Here is an 18,060-nt window from a genome sequence, read left to right as displayed (position 1 = left end):
TATTTATTTTCTTTAATATGTTAAAACCCATTAACCAAGTTCATCTTCCCAAAACTCAATAAAATAATTGGTAAAAGAATCCTTGAAGGCCCTTGTATTAAGAGTTATATTGCATTTTATTTTTATTTTTACCTAAAATTAAGTGAATTAATCATTGTATGTTAGATAAAAAATCGATTTTATATTAAAATTCATTCATTTTATTATTAAAACTAACGAGACCGACAAAATAACTCAATAGTTACACGTCTTGTGTCATGTGTACCTCATTCTAATCCATGGGAATTAGTTTTTAACCGTATAAATAGATAAAATTTTTAACAAAACAATCAATTTATTCTTCAATTTAATATATAGTGACTAATTTACCTTTTTCTGTAAAAGGAAACAAAAATTAATCTTAGTCCTAATATCCTTCATAATACATTTAGAATCTGACTAATAGTTCGGGGACTAACTAATGAAATTAACCATCTTAACCCTAAATCAATAAATTGCTTCATTTCGTTAGCTTTACTCTTTGGCAGCTGCCTCTCCTCTCCTCTCCTCTCCTATACCAGTGAGTACTACTGAAATTTGCAGAATTTCTTTTAATTGGTTCTATTTCGTAATCTTTGAGTTTCCTTAATTTATAATTTTTTATATCACTTGTTTGGAAAAAAAAAAAAAAACATTTCGGTGTTGTTGATTTGCTTGCTCTATGATTTTCATTTGATTTTTTTTCCTGATTCATCATCTGATCTGAGTTAAATTTCCCAGATCTGTACACAATGGTAAACTTCGCAGTTTTTTGAATAACACGGATTGGCCTCTTAGCAACAATTGGGGTTTTGATTTGGGAACTACGATTGGATCTTCAACAGCTTGAGAGGGGCATCTGAAGTACAGAATGACGAACGAACTTCCATTGATACCCGATGAACTTAGTGTTGGAAGGAAGCAAGATCGTTTCCCGGTTTCCTTTTTTGCTTCTGTCGGTCGGATAGTTCGTCTCCTTTGTACTTTAGATGTCTCTTCCATGCTGTTTGAAGTTGTTTGTAGGTCTACTAATCTCCAAGAACAAGTTCAATGACTTCATTTTTTAGCAGAAGCTGAGTCGAAGTGGAGATTGTTCGAAAAGCACTAGAAGTTTGAACAATTTGATCTACCGTGGTCAGAGACAGTCGATGTTTAAATCTAAATCTTAATTACCTAGTTTGATTTCATTATATGTATCTTCATTTGACTTTCTATTTGACTTAAATTTTCAGGAGCTGAAAAAAAAAAAAGCAAGAGAGCTATACCTACCTTCACTAATAATGGGTATGCACATTATACTATAATACTATAAACCCATCTTATTTATAAATCACATTAGTACTTTGATTTGGTCGTCGTGAGTTTCGAAAAAGGATTCATGCCTCATAATGAATCTTTAGTTCAACTTTTTTAGTTCTTTTAGTTTTCTTAATGTATTTAGAAGAATCTTTGATGGTCATATTCGATACCCATATCACAATATGCATCAAACAGACACTTTAAGCAAACTTTGGAAACCGAACAACCTAGAGTTTTGGGACTATTTAGTAGTGCTTTAAAAATTGCACTTCTATCTCCAAAAGTTTTAGCTGAAAAGGAGAAAGTTAAGGAGAAGATAAAACTTTTAGCTTTTTCTCTCCTAAAAAAAATACTTTTGGTGCATAATTATTTTTTCACCCCTTTAATAATATAGTGCTTTTTATTTTCTTAGTGTTTTATTACAAATGTGTTAAAATTATTAATTAAAATATTTGTTTCATATTACATCAACATTTTTTAACATATCTTTTAAAAAAAACATATTTTGGTTTCGACAAAACATTAAAATCATTTTTTTCTTGATTCAAAGCTTTATAAAATAAAAGCGATATTCGAAGTTCGGGATTTTCAAGGAAATTGGGCCCTAACGTATTGGGTTCTGATTTTCTTTGTCAATCTTAAATAACCGAGAATATTTTTTATTCAAAATGCATAAGTATAAAAATCATTTTTGGGAACTTAATTTGTGGTGTCCTAATGTATTGGGTATAATATATTGCTTTTTCGAAATGAAGATTTTCTTTAAAAACTAAAAAGCGATATTCAAAGTTCAGGGATTTTGAGAAATTGTACCCTAACGTATTAGGTTTCGATTTTTTTATCTAGCTTGAACAATTGATTATCCTTTTCAAGTTTCATCATTTGAGTTTTTAAAAAATTCTTTTTAACCCTCGATATTAAGACATTAAATAATCAATTTGGTATCGATTTTTAGGTGTTACGAGGGTGCTAATCCTTCCTCGTGTGTAATTGACTCCCGAACCCGTTTTCTCAAATTTCGTAGACCAAAATAATTTTTAAGGTAAGCCGATTACACCTCAATAAAGAATCGGTGGCAACTCCATTTTTTTGTTTTTAAAGTCGACAACTAAATTTGTGTTTTCAAAAAAATGGTTTCGACACAAATAATATATTTAAAGTTGGTTAATTAAGAATGCTATTTTTAAATAATATATTTAGAATGATTCTTTAGGTGTTAATTTATCCTTAATTTAAAATTTGTATCCATTTTAAATAAATAATAAAATAAAATTTTATGATTAAAAAAAATTAAATAACTATGATTTATTATTATAAATGAATTTATAATAAAATTTGAAAACCCCGCATACTTAGCGGGAACTGGGAGACAATAGTTGTAATGTATAAAAAGTCACGAAGGACACGTGTCGAAAAAAGGCCTTGGACCTACCATATAGGGGTATACAAATAAACATACTCGGTCTCGACTCTCGAGCTACTTCAAATTCCTCGAGTTGTCTTTAATGGCATTTGACGTAGTTCCTTATAATTGATTTGGTTTCATTCATTTCTTTGCGCAGCCGGCTTTTTTCTTCCCTACCTGTGAGTAACTACTGAATTACTAACCATTTATGTCTTGCTTTGATTTTGCTGCTGAGTTTCCTTTTAATGGTAGATTTTTAGGAAATCTGGTTTCATATCCTTTGGTTTTGTTACTTTCTATCTCTTTCTTTCTATTTTTGTTCTGAATTCAGCAACATCGTTAGTGTTTTCGGCTCAATGATTTCCGCTGTTCTGATTTTAATTTCCCCAGATCTGTGAAAGATGACCGACTATGACAGTTCTTATGACGAAATCTTTGCTGATTACCCTCTGAGCAACACCATCCTGGGACCTACCGTAGAAATTCATACGGAGGCATCTAAAGTACAAACTAGCGCGGACGGACTGCTGTTGTCCAGCCTGGAATCTACAAGAAACCTTCGACAGCCTGGGAGGGCGACGCCTGAAGTACAAGGTGGGACGAACGGACTGCCGTTGTCCAGCCTTGAATCTACAGGAAACCTTCTACAGCTTGGGAGGGCGACACCTCAAGTAAAAGATGGCGCCAATGGACTGCTGTTTTCGGTCGATGGTAATCAGGCTAACTTGGGCATGAAAAGAGACCTTGAATTAGTCCCCTGTCGCTTGTCCGTAGCTGAAGGACGAGTCACAAAGAAGCAGTGCCGGAGAACCTTTTTTATCGATGAATCATCAACTCTCCAACAACCAGAACCGAAAAGGAAAGAGCTTATTTCGGGAAAAACTATCAAGGAAGGTGCGAAAGTTTTAGTGGATCGGATAGACCGAAGATTAAATAGAGTAAGTCTCTTAATTTAACGTAGTATTTCATATTCAATTCAAATTATTGTTGTGCTTTATACATATATGTTGAAGGTAAAAAATCCCACATTCACTGGATTGGACTCTGCTTTGTAAAGTAAGGGTTATTCTTACCCACTGGATACAATTGTGAGAAGGTCCTGAAGGTAACGATACCTTAAATGGTGCTATAAGTGGGAAGGAATCCAATGATCGCCCATCAATCAGTAAATGCTTAGGCTATCCTCTTCTTCTTTATTTTTTTCAAGGAAAAAGAATGTAGGTAGTATCTTGAATCGGGTAGTCCGAAAATCCTTGCATTGTCAATGTTTCTAACACTTGTTTTGTGTGTATATTTGGTGACATGAAGACTTATGGGAAGGTATACAAGATGATGGCGATGAAAGCCTCTCAGCTCTGCCCACAAGTTTTCGGGTCCCTTGAGCAAATCGAAACACAATGGCCAGTGCTGTCTGATCTCCAGAAAGTTAAGCAAAATATCAAGGAAATCCTGGAGAATCACAAGGGACGCTTATTATCAGAAGCTGAGGCGAAGCAGAAACTGCTTCAAGTAGAAAAGGAGCTCGAACGATTTGATCAACTAGAGGTATGCTAATGTTTACAAATACAATTACTAAGTTCGATTTTATGATCCAAATTTCCAATTTAACTTGGCTTTTCAAGACTTTAACAAAGCAAAGAACCTTGTTGATTGATATTAACTGATATCGTATCATTATTTCTTGCATAAGACGAACATTTCTCATTTACAAATGACATTATTGTAGTTATAATGTCTGTCCTCTAGAATGTTTTTAGACATAGCAAAAAGCGATGTTCAGCTATTAAGCATATTCATGTCAAACACGGGAATTTTAAACTATTACTTTCAAGTTTTCTCTTATATTTGGATGAAGTTTGGATAGTCATATGCATACCTTACTCATTTATAAATCACATCACAATATAATGTTTTCTACAAGCAGTAAACTTTTTTTTTTAGACCTAGCAAATAGTCATTTTCAACTATTTAGTTGGACCCGAGTTTGTGTGTTAAGTGTCGGTTCAAGTCTAGCACAAATGTGTTTAATTTTTTTAAAATTTTTCATATATTTCGAGAAATTTTAGTTTGTCATATTTTAAACTGATGTCCGAACATGAATCAAACATGAATGCTTCAAGCATAATGAAGAGTTCAAGTGACATAAATTTCCAGTATGATATTGATAAACCTACAATTTAGGATTCTCTCCCATGGCTATTTGCATTGAAAACAATACATAGTGTTGAAGCTTTCTAAGCTTTGAAAATACTATAAATGGTTGAAGCTATAAACTTGAAAGAAAAAAAAATACATATCTTTCCAGACATGTCTCATTGTCTCAAGTCATTAAACTTGCCCTTGATTACATCTTGATCATTTGTTTATTTTTCTCTTAAATTTCAGGAGTTCAACGGGGAGACGGTAGAAAAGGTATGTTATATACGCTCATAAATATTTGAAAACTTAAATTTGAAATAATGTAACATAACTTAGGGTTGTGATCGAGTTGAGCTGAATTCGAATGTTGTTTGAACTCGATTGAACATTTGTTTTTACGTTTAAGCTTGATTTGAGATATAATCGAGTTACTTGACCTCAAGCTTGATTAAGCTCGTTTACTAATCTTTGTACTCGAGCTTGAACTTGGCTCGATAATTAAGCTTAAAATTAATAATATATAAATTAGGAGAAATAATGGAATTTAGAAAAAATATGAAAAACTCGATAAGGCTCACGAGTCGTTCGAGTAAAGTATTATTAAGCTTGAATTCAACTCGATCAATAGCTTGAGCTGCTTGAGCTCAGCTTGATAATTATTAAATTGAATTGGAATTTTTTTCGAGTCAACTTGCTAGCATTAATATCTCATTCGCACCCCTATTAACATTACAATAAAATAAATGTAATCATTTCTCAAATCCATAATATAAATTTATGCGAAGCTTTTTAATAATGAATTTAAAATATCTTGTTTTTTTTTTATATTTATTTTCCAAATGCATAATCACACTTCAATCTCAATTTATTTCTACATAATCATATACACAACATCACTATTTCTAACTTCAAAATCCTTATTTCCAAAAGCTAGCATGGATTGCGTTTTGTTCTCTTTACTAAAAAATAGGTATTTAACCCCTATACATTAAATCAAAGGGTAAATTAATCTTTTTTGTTGAAATTTTTAACAAAATGACGAATTTGCTCTTTGATCTAACTTACATAGACTAATTTGCTTCTTTATTTTTTTAACAAAAAGGATAAAAAGCAATCCCACTTCTAATACAAGAGCCTCCGTGATGTTTTTACCTCGTATCACTGAAATTTACTTTGTTTTTCGTGTTTGTTATTTCAGCTTTATTCTGCATGTTCACAGATGAAAGAAGTTGGTGGAAGTTTGCCAACTCGTGAAGAAATTCAATCTAAATTTAGTGAATTGGAAAAGGAAATTTATGCGAAAGACAACAACAAAGTGGATGTTGAAGACTTCCTTGGCTTACAACAAGCATTAGATAACATTACTGGCTGGGGAAGACTTCCAAATTACCTTGAACCTATTGCGATTCGAATCGAAGAAGCTCGTGGAAAAGCCACTGAAATTTCCCAAATCGGTAGTCAACTTCTGGTCTGCGCAGCAATTAAAGAGATGGAAAATTTGCTAGTCAAGGATTTGGACTTGGATAGGTTGAGAAAGTGGGGAGCCACCCTTAATAAGGCCAAAGAACATGGTTTTCAAGTGGGGTTTGCTGATAACCTGTTGGAGTTGAAGTTGCTTGCCTACTTTGCTACTCAATTATTGGGTTCTGGAATCATAATTGGCTGAGCTTTCATGGTTGTGCATCAAAAGGTGTTTTTGCAGTTGCAGCAAAGTATTTGGTAAATCAACCTTCCATATAAGCTTCAATTTGGTTTTCATGGACTTTAGTTTCTATATTTACTTGTTCTCTATCTAAAACTTTATGGTTTTCGGTATCTTAACTTGTTTATCTGTATTGCATTCATATATTTTGTTGTGTGTTATGGTTTATCTGAATTGTATTCATATATTTTGTTGTGTTATAATTGTATTTGAGATGCTTTATATTTATATTTATATTTTATGTTTATGGATTTTGAGACATTGATATATTTTATGTTGCTCTTATTTTTATTTAAAACTACCATTGATGTGAGTCAGATTTATATTTTATCTTTTTATTTTAAAAATAGATAAATTAATTTTTATAAATTAGATTAAAGATTAAACTGATTTTTTTTTTAAATTTTCATTTCTACTGTTAAAAACTTATCACTAGATGTTAATATAAGGTACACGTGTCATTGTCTGATTATTCTATCATTTCGTTAGTTTATAATGATACAAATTGATGAATTTTATAATAGAAAGGATTAATTTGTTTTTGATCTAACAAAAAAAAAAAAGCGACTAATTTACTCTTTTACTCTTTTTAAAGTAATAACGATAAAATATTATTTGACTCCTAATACAGAGCTTCCGTGATATTTTTATTTTTCGTGTTTCATTTTGTATCATATGATACCTAGTAGTGTTTGGTTTAATTTTATGGTTTTTGATATGTGGAATGTTCTTAAATTTGTATTGTGTTTTGTCTATTTTGTTAAGTTATAATTGTATTTAAGATGTCATATTGATCTATTTCACATTGATGTGTTATCTTTCCGTTATCTCATTTGATATTATATGTATCTAATATTGTTATCTTTCCATATTGAAACCTAAAATTTACCCGATCTAACGAAAAATAACACAATTAGATTTCAACACGTGTTGCATATTTTCTATGATAATTTTTTTCTAAAAGACAATTAAAAATAAAATTGTTTTTATTTATTTATTTTCTTTAATATGTTAAAACCTATTAACCAAGTTCATCTTCCCAAAACCCAATCAAATAATTGGTAAAAGAATCTTGGAGGCCCTTGTATTAAGAGTTATATTGCATATTGTTTTTTACCTAAAATTAAGTAAATTAATCATTGTATGTTAGATAAAAAATCGATTTTTATATTAAAAATCATTCATTTTATTATTAAAACTAACGAGACTGACAAAATAACTCAATAGTTACACGTGGTGTGTCATGTGTATTTCATTCTAATCTATGAGAATTAGTCTTTAACCGTATAAATGGATGCAATTTTAATAAAATAATCAATTTATTCTTTAATTTAATGTATAGTGACTAATTTCCTTTTTCTATAAAAGGAAAGAAAAATTAATCTTACTCCTTGTATCCTTCATAATACATTTACCAAAATAATTAGATTTCACACACAAATTTTTATTTTCCCACCTCCTCCTTTTCTCTCCTTTTAAAACATATAAATTTTTATAATCAATTTTTTAAAAATATTTTATAAACATTTTTTAAAAATATTTTTAAACATTTTTTAAACATATAAACTCTTATAATCATTTTGGATTAAACCACTATTTGTGGTCGTAATTTTTTTGTCCAACTTAAAATTTGAACTTGGTAACTATTTTCACATTTAAATTTAATTTAGACAAAAATTCAAATCCCAAAATAAAAATAATTATCAAATCCCAATACCAAATTGCACATTAACCCTTTAAAAAATAAATATACTTTTTTTTTCATTTCAAGATATAATGGTTAACTAAAGGTATTTATATTTCGAATCTAACTTCATCAGAATAATGTATAAATTATACATAATTGTTCAGATATAAGTCATAATTTATTTTCCAACACTCTTCTTTATTTGTAAATTATTAAATTCATATATATGTATATATTATCATATTCAATATTTTTTTTTTTGTTTAAAACTCATTTTCAAGCTTAATAAATTGGATACACTCTTAAAGACCATTTTACCAATAAAGGCCCATTTTCTACTTTATTTACGGAAATGGGCTATTTTTTATTATTTATCGAATGGATCGGAAATACTAAAACGCGTCCACGTAGAAGCATTTTAAGGGGGAAATTCTAGAAAAACGCGTCCCTGAGGGAGCGTTTTGCCATGTCAGCAAAAACGCTCTTATGTGGACGCGCTTTGCTGACATGTCAAAATACTCCCTCAAGAATGCTTTTTAGCCAGTGTCTTTCTAGGGTTAGGGCTATTTGCATGTTTAGTGCCTAGAATTTATGGGATTAGGGTTTAAAGTTTAAGGTTTGTTCATGTCAGCAAAGTGTATCCACGTCAGCATAAAATGTGATGACATGGCAAACGCTCCCTTAGGGATACGTTTTTCTAGAATTTTCCCTTAAAATGCTCTTACGTGGACGCGTTTTAATATTTTCAGCCCATACCGGTAAATAATGAAAAAATTAGCCCATTTCCGTAAATAAAATAGGAAATGGGCTTTTATTGGTAAAATGGTCACTCTTAAATTTGGACAAATAACTTAACCTTAACTTCAACTATTATTGTAGTGATAAATATCAAAATTATACATAAATTTTTATGTAATGTATAATGTCGTACATGAATTTTGATTTTTTACTATTTAAATATTTTAAAGTTCATTAAATATTTTAAATAATATAAATAACATTTAAAATTTTTAAAATGATTAAAATATTGTGAAAATCATTAATTTTAAAAAAATTGTAAAAATTCTTTAAAACTTGCGAAAACTACAAGATATTTAATTTTTTAAAAATATTATTATAATTTTCTTAAAAATGGAAATTAGAATATGCAAAATAGTAAGAAATTATCAAATTATTATGCCAAGATAACCTATAAAATGAATTATGACATGGGAGATGATTTTCTTTTGAAGGTACCAGAACATTAAAGCAAACCTCATAAATAACCTGATAAATCACAAACTAGAATTATTATTTCTAAAATGACCATTTTATTTTAAGTGATATAACAATGATAGATTGTACTTGTTTACTGAATAAATAATAGATAAATGTTGGCTCAATGCAATCATATTTCGATATTGTATCGGTCTAAAATGATTCTTGAACTATTAATTAAAGAAAAGACAGATAATCACACAATTAATTAATAAAAACAAATTCTTTTATGAAAATATAAATTATTGACTGATTAATAAAAGAATACACTGTAAACTGAGAAGATATTTAGAATTAACAAGCAGAAAGAAAGAAAAAAATTAAATTTTATAATTTTATATTCCTTTCTGAATTTTATATATTTAATTATTTCATATATATATATTAAGAGTTTATATATATTTATAATTTTAATAAATTTTAGATTTAAAATGATATTTTACAAATTTTTATAAGTTTCTTTTACCATTTTATAGTAATATTGTTAATTTCAACTAATTTCTTTTCATTTATCATATATTTTATAGTTTACATGTTCCTTTTCTAGATTTTTATATTTTCTAAAAAAGTTATTTCTATTTTTATATTTTATAATGTTTATACATTTTTTGATAAAAAAATCTATAAGATTGAGCTCCTAAACCCTAAATTTGCTTTGTAACGTCCCTTCACCATCGCCATATCTTTTGGCTTCAAAATATATAGACGAACTAGAAATCTCTCGAGCTTTCTCTTGCCTTACTTCTTCTTAATTAAATCCTTACCAATGAATGGCTTCATTTCTTACGTTTTACTTTTCGGCAGCTGGCACTTCTCTTCTCTACCTGTACTGCGTGTGATTTTTCATTTACTCTGGTAAATTTCGTTTCATAATCGTTTAGAGTTTCGTTAGTTTATAATTTTTTTATATTCATTGTTTGAAATAACGTTTCGGTGTCGTTGATTTACTTGCTCTTTATGTTTTTGATTTGATTATTTTTTAGTCACCATCTGATCTGAGTTAAAATTCCCAGATCTGTACGAGATGTGGTGTCTGATTTACTTGTTCTTTATGTTTTCGATTCGATTGTTTTTTATTCATATCTGATCTAAGTTAAATTTCCCAGATCTGTTCAAGACGTGGTGTCGATGATTTACTTGTTCTTTATGTTTTCGATTCAATTGTTTTTGATTCATCATCTGATCTGAGTTTAATTTCCCAGATCTGTACAGGATGTGGTGTCGTTAATTTACTTGTTCTTTATGTTTTCGATTGGATTGTTTTTGATTCATCATCTGATCTGTGTTAAATTTCCCAGATCTGTACAAGATGATCAACAGAAACAATGGGGATTTTGTTACATATGCTATGATGGACCTCTAACAGCTTGAGAGCGTGACAATTTCACGCGAACGAATTTCTATTTTTACTCGATGATAACTGGGTGAACTCTATGTCGGATAAAGGCAAAATAATGTAACGGTGAAGATGTTTTCGATAAGTTCCTTTGCTTCTTTTCTGGCTTCGGCTAACATAGAGTTCACCTGGCTATCATCGGGTAACAATGGAGGTTGTTTAACTTCTTAAACAGTGGGTCAATTCGTGTGGTTCAAATGTCACTCTCTCATGCTGTTTAAGGTACTTTATAGGTTGATCTAATCTCAAAGACATTGATCAAGAATTTCAAGGGTGAGTTAAAGGACACTTCTTTAGCAGAAGCTGAGACAAAGCAGAGATTGCTCGAAAACACCCGAAGTTCGAACAATTCGATCAATAATAGAAGATAATGTTTACAAATCTAATCAGTGGTAATGATTTGCAAGTGTTTAGTTTATTTTGGCATTTTCTATATCTTTTTGATCATGTTCTTTCTTTCTTTTTTTTAATTGATATTTCTGACAGATATATTTTAGGGTTTTGTTTTGTTTTGTTTGCTTTTTAATGTTAATTAAAAAACCCATCTTCTTCGCAGCTTCCTACTTTCAAAAGTCTGAACCTTTAACCCTAGTTTACTAATGTAAGTTACTTTTTTTAGGAAAAAATAAAGGAGCAAAAAGTTCAACCATTTCTGCTTTGTTTCTCTTAGTTCTTTTCAACCTAGTTTGACTTTATTTTATGGCATTGGCTTCAACTTTTGTCTGCTTCTTTCTTTATTATTATGATTTTTTACATAATTATGTTAGTGTGCAAATCGCTTTCTTTGGGTTGTGATTTTTGAAGTGTGTTAAGGTCTGGGTTTTAGATGTGGAAGATGCTTTGTCTTAAAGGTTGGTGAGTGTGTGGACCTGGTTTTTAGTTTCCCATCTCCTTTACATCTTTAACATGACGCCTTTTTCTTCGTTTCCGTGGTTTGGTAAGCTCTAAAACAGCTTGCATTTTTGTCTCTTTTCCTTTCAACTTCTCACCTCTTCCCAATTTTCCACTCTTAATCTTTGTAATTTCTTCATTGCTTTTTTCGCTACTTACTTTCTCTAACTTTGGCGCTTCATTTTTTTCATGTCTAGATTCAAAGTGCTTTGCTTGTAAACGCTAAATGCATCTCCTTGGTTTGTTTTCTGGCTCAATTCCCTGATCTTTTGCATGCATCTTTGAATTTTAACTTGGAAAACCATCAAATATGTTCTAAGATCTATATGCTTTTCAGCTGGTTTATTTTCACCCAATTTAGAGCTCTTTTTTAGTTAAAATTTTTTGTTTGAAAGTTGATTTTGAAAGCAAAATCTGTATAGATTTCATTTTGGTCATTTGTTTTTCCTTGTTACTATTTATCTCTTTTTTTTTTTTTTCTTAATTATTGTGTGTGCATGTGGCAAGGGCAAGAAATGACAAATAGCACTGTAAGTCATAATCATGCAGCTCCAAAATGGGACCCTTAAAAACCATATGGATATGATGAAGATGAAGGATAGAGAAGCTGTTTGCGAGAAAAAAGCTGATTTAGCGCTTTGTTGATGCCGTGGAGATGAGCACTCAAGACAAAGGGAGAACAACTTTCGGTTAAAATCGAGATAACTATTTAACAGTTTGAACAATTTGTGTGATTTTTTTATTAGTAATTTTTTCAACCATTTTAAAATTATCCTATTGACCCAACCGGAAAAATTGATTTAATTTAAAATATTTTTATTATTTATAATTTTAAAATTCATAAATATATATAAATTATAAAATCTATTTTTTTCTTTCTCCTATTTATTCTAAAATATTTTTATCGCACTGAAATTATCTCATTAATCAGTTAATAATATATTAAAATTTTATTTTCTTAACTAATTGTGTGGTGGTTTAGTAATTAGTTTAGGCAAATACAATATTGAAATATGATTGCTTTGAATTAACGCTTATCTATTATTTATTCGTAAGTAAGTATAATCTATCATTGTTATGTCATTTAAAATGAAATGATCATTTTGGAAGGAAGAATTCAAGTTTGTGGTTGATCAGGTTTTTTAGGGATTTATTTTAATGTTTTTGTTAATCATCTCTCTCCGTCGTGCCTTTAAAAATTTCACCTCTCATGTCATAATCCTTTTTATAGATTATCTTGGCATAATATTTTGCTATTTCTTCCTATTTTGGCATCTTCTAATTTATGTTTTATTAAAATTTTAAAATTATCATAATTTTAAAATTTTCAATATTCTTATAATTTTATAATTTTAATCATTTAAAAATTAATGACGTCATTAAAAATTTACAATTTCAAGTACTGAATAACTTATATATAAATTTACGATTTTAATTACTGAAATTCATAAAATTTAAACCTAACAATGTTAGTCATCACGTGATACAAAATGAAATATATCAAAATAACACCAACATAAAATATATCAATGTCTCAAAATCCATATAATGTTAGATATTAATCTTTCAAAGTCTATATTAGTATAAAGCATCTCAAATATGATTATAACAAAACAAAATATATGAATACGATGCAGATAAACAAGTAAATTTAGAAACAGGTAAATTATAAAAATAATTATTTTTGTATTCAATAACATATATTAATCATTTAAATAATATATTATTAATTTTAAAGTGAGTGCTAATCTAATATTAATCTAACGTTAATCCTTTAATTTATAATTTATTCGTAAATAATGGAAAGTTACATAATTTCTTAAAATATTTTAATAATTAAAGCAAAATAAAAGAGTAGGAATCAAATTGACAAAATTATAAAAATTGAAGGATTAATTGTACTTAATTTTTTTAATAGAGTTAATAGAAATAGTTAATGGAGAAACTGAAAATGAACAAATGAAAAATAAAAAATTAAATTTGAGCAAATGAAAATAGAAAAATCAACTCCTAAGTATGGGAAATTGCATGTCTTTTGAGTCTAAATTTGTTCATTTCATAAACCAATTTTAGGACAACGACATCAATAAAGTGGAGTACAAAGATTTTCAAGGCTTAGAAGATGCATTAGCAAACACTACCTGGGAGGAAGTTCCAGACTACCTCAAACTTATTGGGATCCGAATAGAAGATGCTCATGGTAAAGCTACTGAGTTTTCCCATATTAAAATATAAATTCTGGTCTGCACTGTAATTAAAGGGATGAAAGGTATGTCACTTGAGGATTTGGATTGGGGTACATTGAAAAAGTGGGCAGCTGCGCTGAATTACGCTAATGAACATGGTTTTCAAGTAGGATTTGCTAATAATCTGTTTGAGAGGAATGTGGTTGCCTACTTTCAGAAAAATGAGCTCTATCAGCTTTCATAGTTTATATTTAATCCTCTATCTAACATTCTACTATGTTTTAATGTCTCATATTGCGTCAAGTATGTTTATGGTTTTCAATGTCTAAAATCATGAGTTGTTGTATTGAACATGTTTTTGTAACATCCGCGTTTTAACTTGGGGTTAGGTACAGTAATGGATCGGGTCAAGAATTAGTATAAAATTTTTAAAATATAATAAATAGGAATTTTGAGTATTAAATTAGGAAGTATATAGATTCACTAAGAAATTAGAAAAAAATACTCTTTAGATAGGAAATTTTAAGATAGATACATTAATTTAGTTGAAAGAATAAAGAAATTGTTGTGGCCAAAGTAGGAAAAATATTAAGTTAGGAGATATATAATAGTAGAGGAAAGGAATGAAGGATTAAAAAAAATTAATCAAAGTGATATATGAGTCATATTACGAAATATGAAAGATGAGAAAGGACAAAATGGTAATTAGTCAAGTGGATATTTATTCGATGATGGGTAAAAGTACAAAGATGGATAGCTTAAGGACTTAGTAGCAATTTGACTATTTTAATTAAAAGATGCGATATTTTAGCTGTAGGGATAAATTTTAAAATTATATATAAATTTTAATTTAATGTGTAATTATATATATAAATTTTAATTTAGTATAATTATGTAAGTGAAACTCTAACTGTGGTTCAAATGTATAATTTAAATTTAAATTTAAATTTAATCTTAAATAAATAAATAAATAAATTTATTTAAATAAATAAATAAATATAATTATTTATAAATACAATATATAAATAAATAATTTTTTTATCAATAATTATATTAATAATTTATAAGAATATACTCAAATCAAAATCTCATAAATAAATTTATCAAATTTATCGACAGAGTTTTGAAACTTGTCAAATTATCGACAGAGTTTTATTTTTTATTCTCTTCTTCGTCCTTTAGTGTCTCCCGCCGCTTCCCTTAACCTCTATTTATTCAATCCCCAAATTGAAATTAGGTCACTATTCTCCCCTCTTATCTCCACTGTAGACAAAACAAAGGAGTAGGTACTACTTAATTTACCAGCTAATTTTCGTCGCAGTCCATACATTTCTTGTTTTGATCTTGCAGAATTTCTTCTTTTATTACTTGAGGAAACTTCGTTTCGTAGGGTTTCGTTTTGATAGTTTATATATCCGTGGTTTGATCTTTTTTTGTTCCTCAGGTCTGTGCTAAATGAGTGAAAACCAGGACATCCCTTGCCCGATTGGGGTTGTTTCTGACGCTGAGAGTGATCCACCTGAAAATGAACCTGATGATACCCAGATGCATTTGTCGATGTCGACTGGAAGCAAGAAAAGAAGCCGGGAAATCGATGACTCAGTGGAGGCTAAAGGAAAAGCCCCCAAGAAATGGACATCGGGAAAAGAAGCTTTAAACTCCCTATTTATTCTAAATATTTTTTATCACACTGAAATTATCTCATTAATCAGTTAATAATATATTAAAATTTTATTTTCTTAACAAATTGTGTGGTGGTTTAGTAATTAGTTTATGCAAATACAGTATTGAAATATGAATGCTTTGAATTAACGTTTATCTATTATTTATTCGTAAGTAAGTATAATCTATCATTGTTATGTCATTTAAAATGAAATGATCATTTTGGAAGGAGGAATTCTAGTTTGTGGTTGATCAGGTTATTTAGGGGATTTATTTTAATGTTTTTGTTACTCATCTCTCTCCGCCGTGCCTTTAAAAGATTTCACCTCTCATGTCATAACCCTTTTTATGGATTATCTTGGCATAATATTTTGCAATTTCTTCCTATTTTGGCATCTTCTAATTTATGTTTTATTAAAATTTTAAAATTATCATAATTTTTAAAATTTTCAATATTCCTATAATTTTATAATTTTAATCATTTAAAAAATTAATAATTTTCACAAAATTTTAATAATTTTTACAACTTTTAAATATTATTTATACATGTATAGTTTTTAAGTTTTCTACAAACTTTATATTTTGTACAAGTTTTTTATAATAATATTATTAAATTCAATTAATTTTTAAATGATATTTTTGTTCCCAATAAAAATTAAAACAATTATAAGTTTAGGACCTAAATTGGATCCAAAAATAAGTCAGTCTTCAAAAAGCAGTTTAATTCAAATAATAAATGAAAATAAAATAGGCTTAAATACATATTAGGCACCAAACTTGGCATCTTCTTTTAATTTGATGTTTATGGTTTTTTTCCCAACTTGGTACCCGAACAACTTTTCGATCTATTATTTTAGTGCTTTTTTGCAACTGTTTTCATTTTCAATGACGCGATAATACCATTTTGTGGCACATGAAAAATATTATTTGAAAATTTGAAAACTTCAAATTTCTATAAAAATTCAAATATATAAATTTAACAAATATAATTTTAAAATTTATATAAATTTTAAAAAATCTCAAAATTTAAAATATATGTAAAAACTGAAAAGAAAATTACAAAAATAACATAATTTGAGAGTGTCAAGAGTTTTAAAATTAACGACGTCATTAAAAATTTACAATTTCAAGTACTAAATAACTTATATATAAATTTACGATTTTAATTACTGAAATTCATAAAATTCAAACCTAACAATGTTAGTCATCATGTTATACAAAATGAAACATGTAAAAATAACACCAACATAAAAATATATCAATGTCTCAAAATCCATATAATGTTTCAAAGTCTATATTAGTATAAAGCATCTCAAATATGATTATAACACAACAAAATATATGAATACGATGCGATAAACAAATAAATATAGAAACAGATAAATTATAAAAATAATCATTTTTGTTTTGAATAACATATATTAATCATTTAAATAATATCTTATTAATTTTAAAGTAAGTGCTAATCTAATATTAATCTAACATTAATCTTTAATTTATAATTTATTCGCAAATAATGGAAAGTTACATATTTTTTTAAAATATTTTAATAACTAAAGCAAAATAAAAAGAGTAGGAATTAAATTGACGAAAATTATAAAAATTGAGGGATTAATTGTACCTAATTTTTAACAGAGTTAATAGAAATAGTTAATGGAGAATTTGAAAATGAACAAATGAAAAATAAAATATTAATTTTGAGCAAATAAAAATAGAAAAATTAACTCCTAAGTATAGGAAATTGCATGTCTTTTGAGTCTAAATTTGTTCATTTCATAAACCAATTTTAGGACAACGACATCAACAAAGTGGAGTACAAAGATTTTCAAGGCTTAAAAGATGCATTAGCAAACAGTGTCTGGGAGAAGTTCCAGACTTCCTCAAACCTATTGGGATCCAAGTAGAAGATGCTTGTGAAAAAGCTACTGAGTTTTCTCATACTGGAATACAGATTCTGGTATGCGCTGTAATTAAAGAGATGGAAGATATGTCACTTGAGGATTTGGATTAGGGTACATTGAAAAAGTGAGCAGCTGCGGAGGATTTGCTAATGAACATGGTTTTCAAGTAGCATTTGCTAATAATATGTTGCAGAGGATTTGCGTCAAGTATGTTTATGGTTTTCAATGTCTAAAATCGTGAGTTATTGGATTGAACATGTTTTTGTAACATCTGCGTTTTAACTTGGGTTAGGTACAGTAATAGATCGGGTCAAGAATTAGTATAAAATTTTAAAATATAATAAATAGAAATTTTGAGTCTTAAATTAGGAAGTATATAGATTTAATAAGAAATTAGAAAAAAATACTCTTTAGATAGGAAATTTTAAAATAGATATATTAATTTAGTTGAAAGAATAAAGAAATTGTTGTGGCCAAAGTAGGAAAAATATTAAGTTAGGAGATATATAATAGTAGA

General features: G+C 28.4%; 1 protein-coding gene and 2 long non-coding RNA genes across 4 annotated transcripts; all 3 read left to right on the top strand.

Annotated features, from left to right (window-relative positions):
• Positions 1–492: 492 nt before the first annotated feature.
• LOC105761751 (uncharacterized) lies at positions 493–6,814 on the top strand. 2 transcript variants are annotated; one of them, XM_052624291.1, is made up of 7 exons: positions 493–559; positions 760–1,152; positions 1,251–1,302; positions 3,113–3,660; positions 4,031–4,267; positions 5,108–5,134; positions 6,060–6,814. In XM_052624291.1, exons 4-7 carry the CDS (start codon positions 3,124–3,126, stop codon positions 6,525–6,527), a joined length of 1,269 nt encoding a protein of 422 aa, XP_052480251.1. In that variant the 5' UTR covers positions 493–559; positions 760–1,152; positions 1,251–1,302; positions 3,113–3,123; the 3' UTR covers positions 6,528–6,814. The 2 variants fall into 2 exon arrangements, with proteins under 2 accessions (XP_052480251.1, XP_052480250.1); XM_052624290.1 differs by lacking the exons at positions 493–559; positions 760–1,152; positions 1,251–1,302 and adding an exon at positions 2,623–2,901.
• Positions 6,815–10,136: 3,322 nt separating this feature from the next.
• Positions 10,137–12,563, top strand: LOC128034552 (uncharacterized). Its single transcript, XR_008190616.1, has 2 exons — positions 10,137–10,362; positions 10,806–12,563. It is a non-coding gene; the product is annotated as an uncharacterized LOC128034552 (long non-coding RNA).
• Positions 12,564–15,125: 2,562 nt separating this feature from the next.
• On the top strand, positions 15,126–15,803 carry LOC128034980 (uncharacterized). The gene is made up of 2 exons (XR_008191370.1): positions 15,126–15,266; positions 15,425–15,803. It is a non-coding gene; the product is annotated as an uncharacterized LOC128034980 (long non-coding RNA).
• The last annotated feature ends 2,257 nt before the right edge of the window (positions 15,804–18,060 follow it).

Source organism: Gossypium raimondii, chromosome 11 (assembly GCF_025698545.1).
Source record: "Gossypium raimondii isolate GPD5lz chromosome 11, ASM2569854v1, whole genome shotgun sequence".
Lineage (NCBI taxonomy): Eukaryota > Viridiplantae > Streptophyta > Magnoliopsida > Malvales > Malvaceae > Gossypium > Gossypium raimondii.
This window is presented reverse-complemented; position numbering and strand designations above follow the sequence as displayed.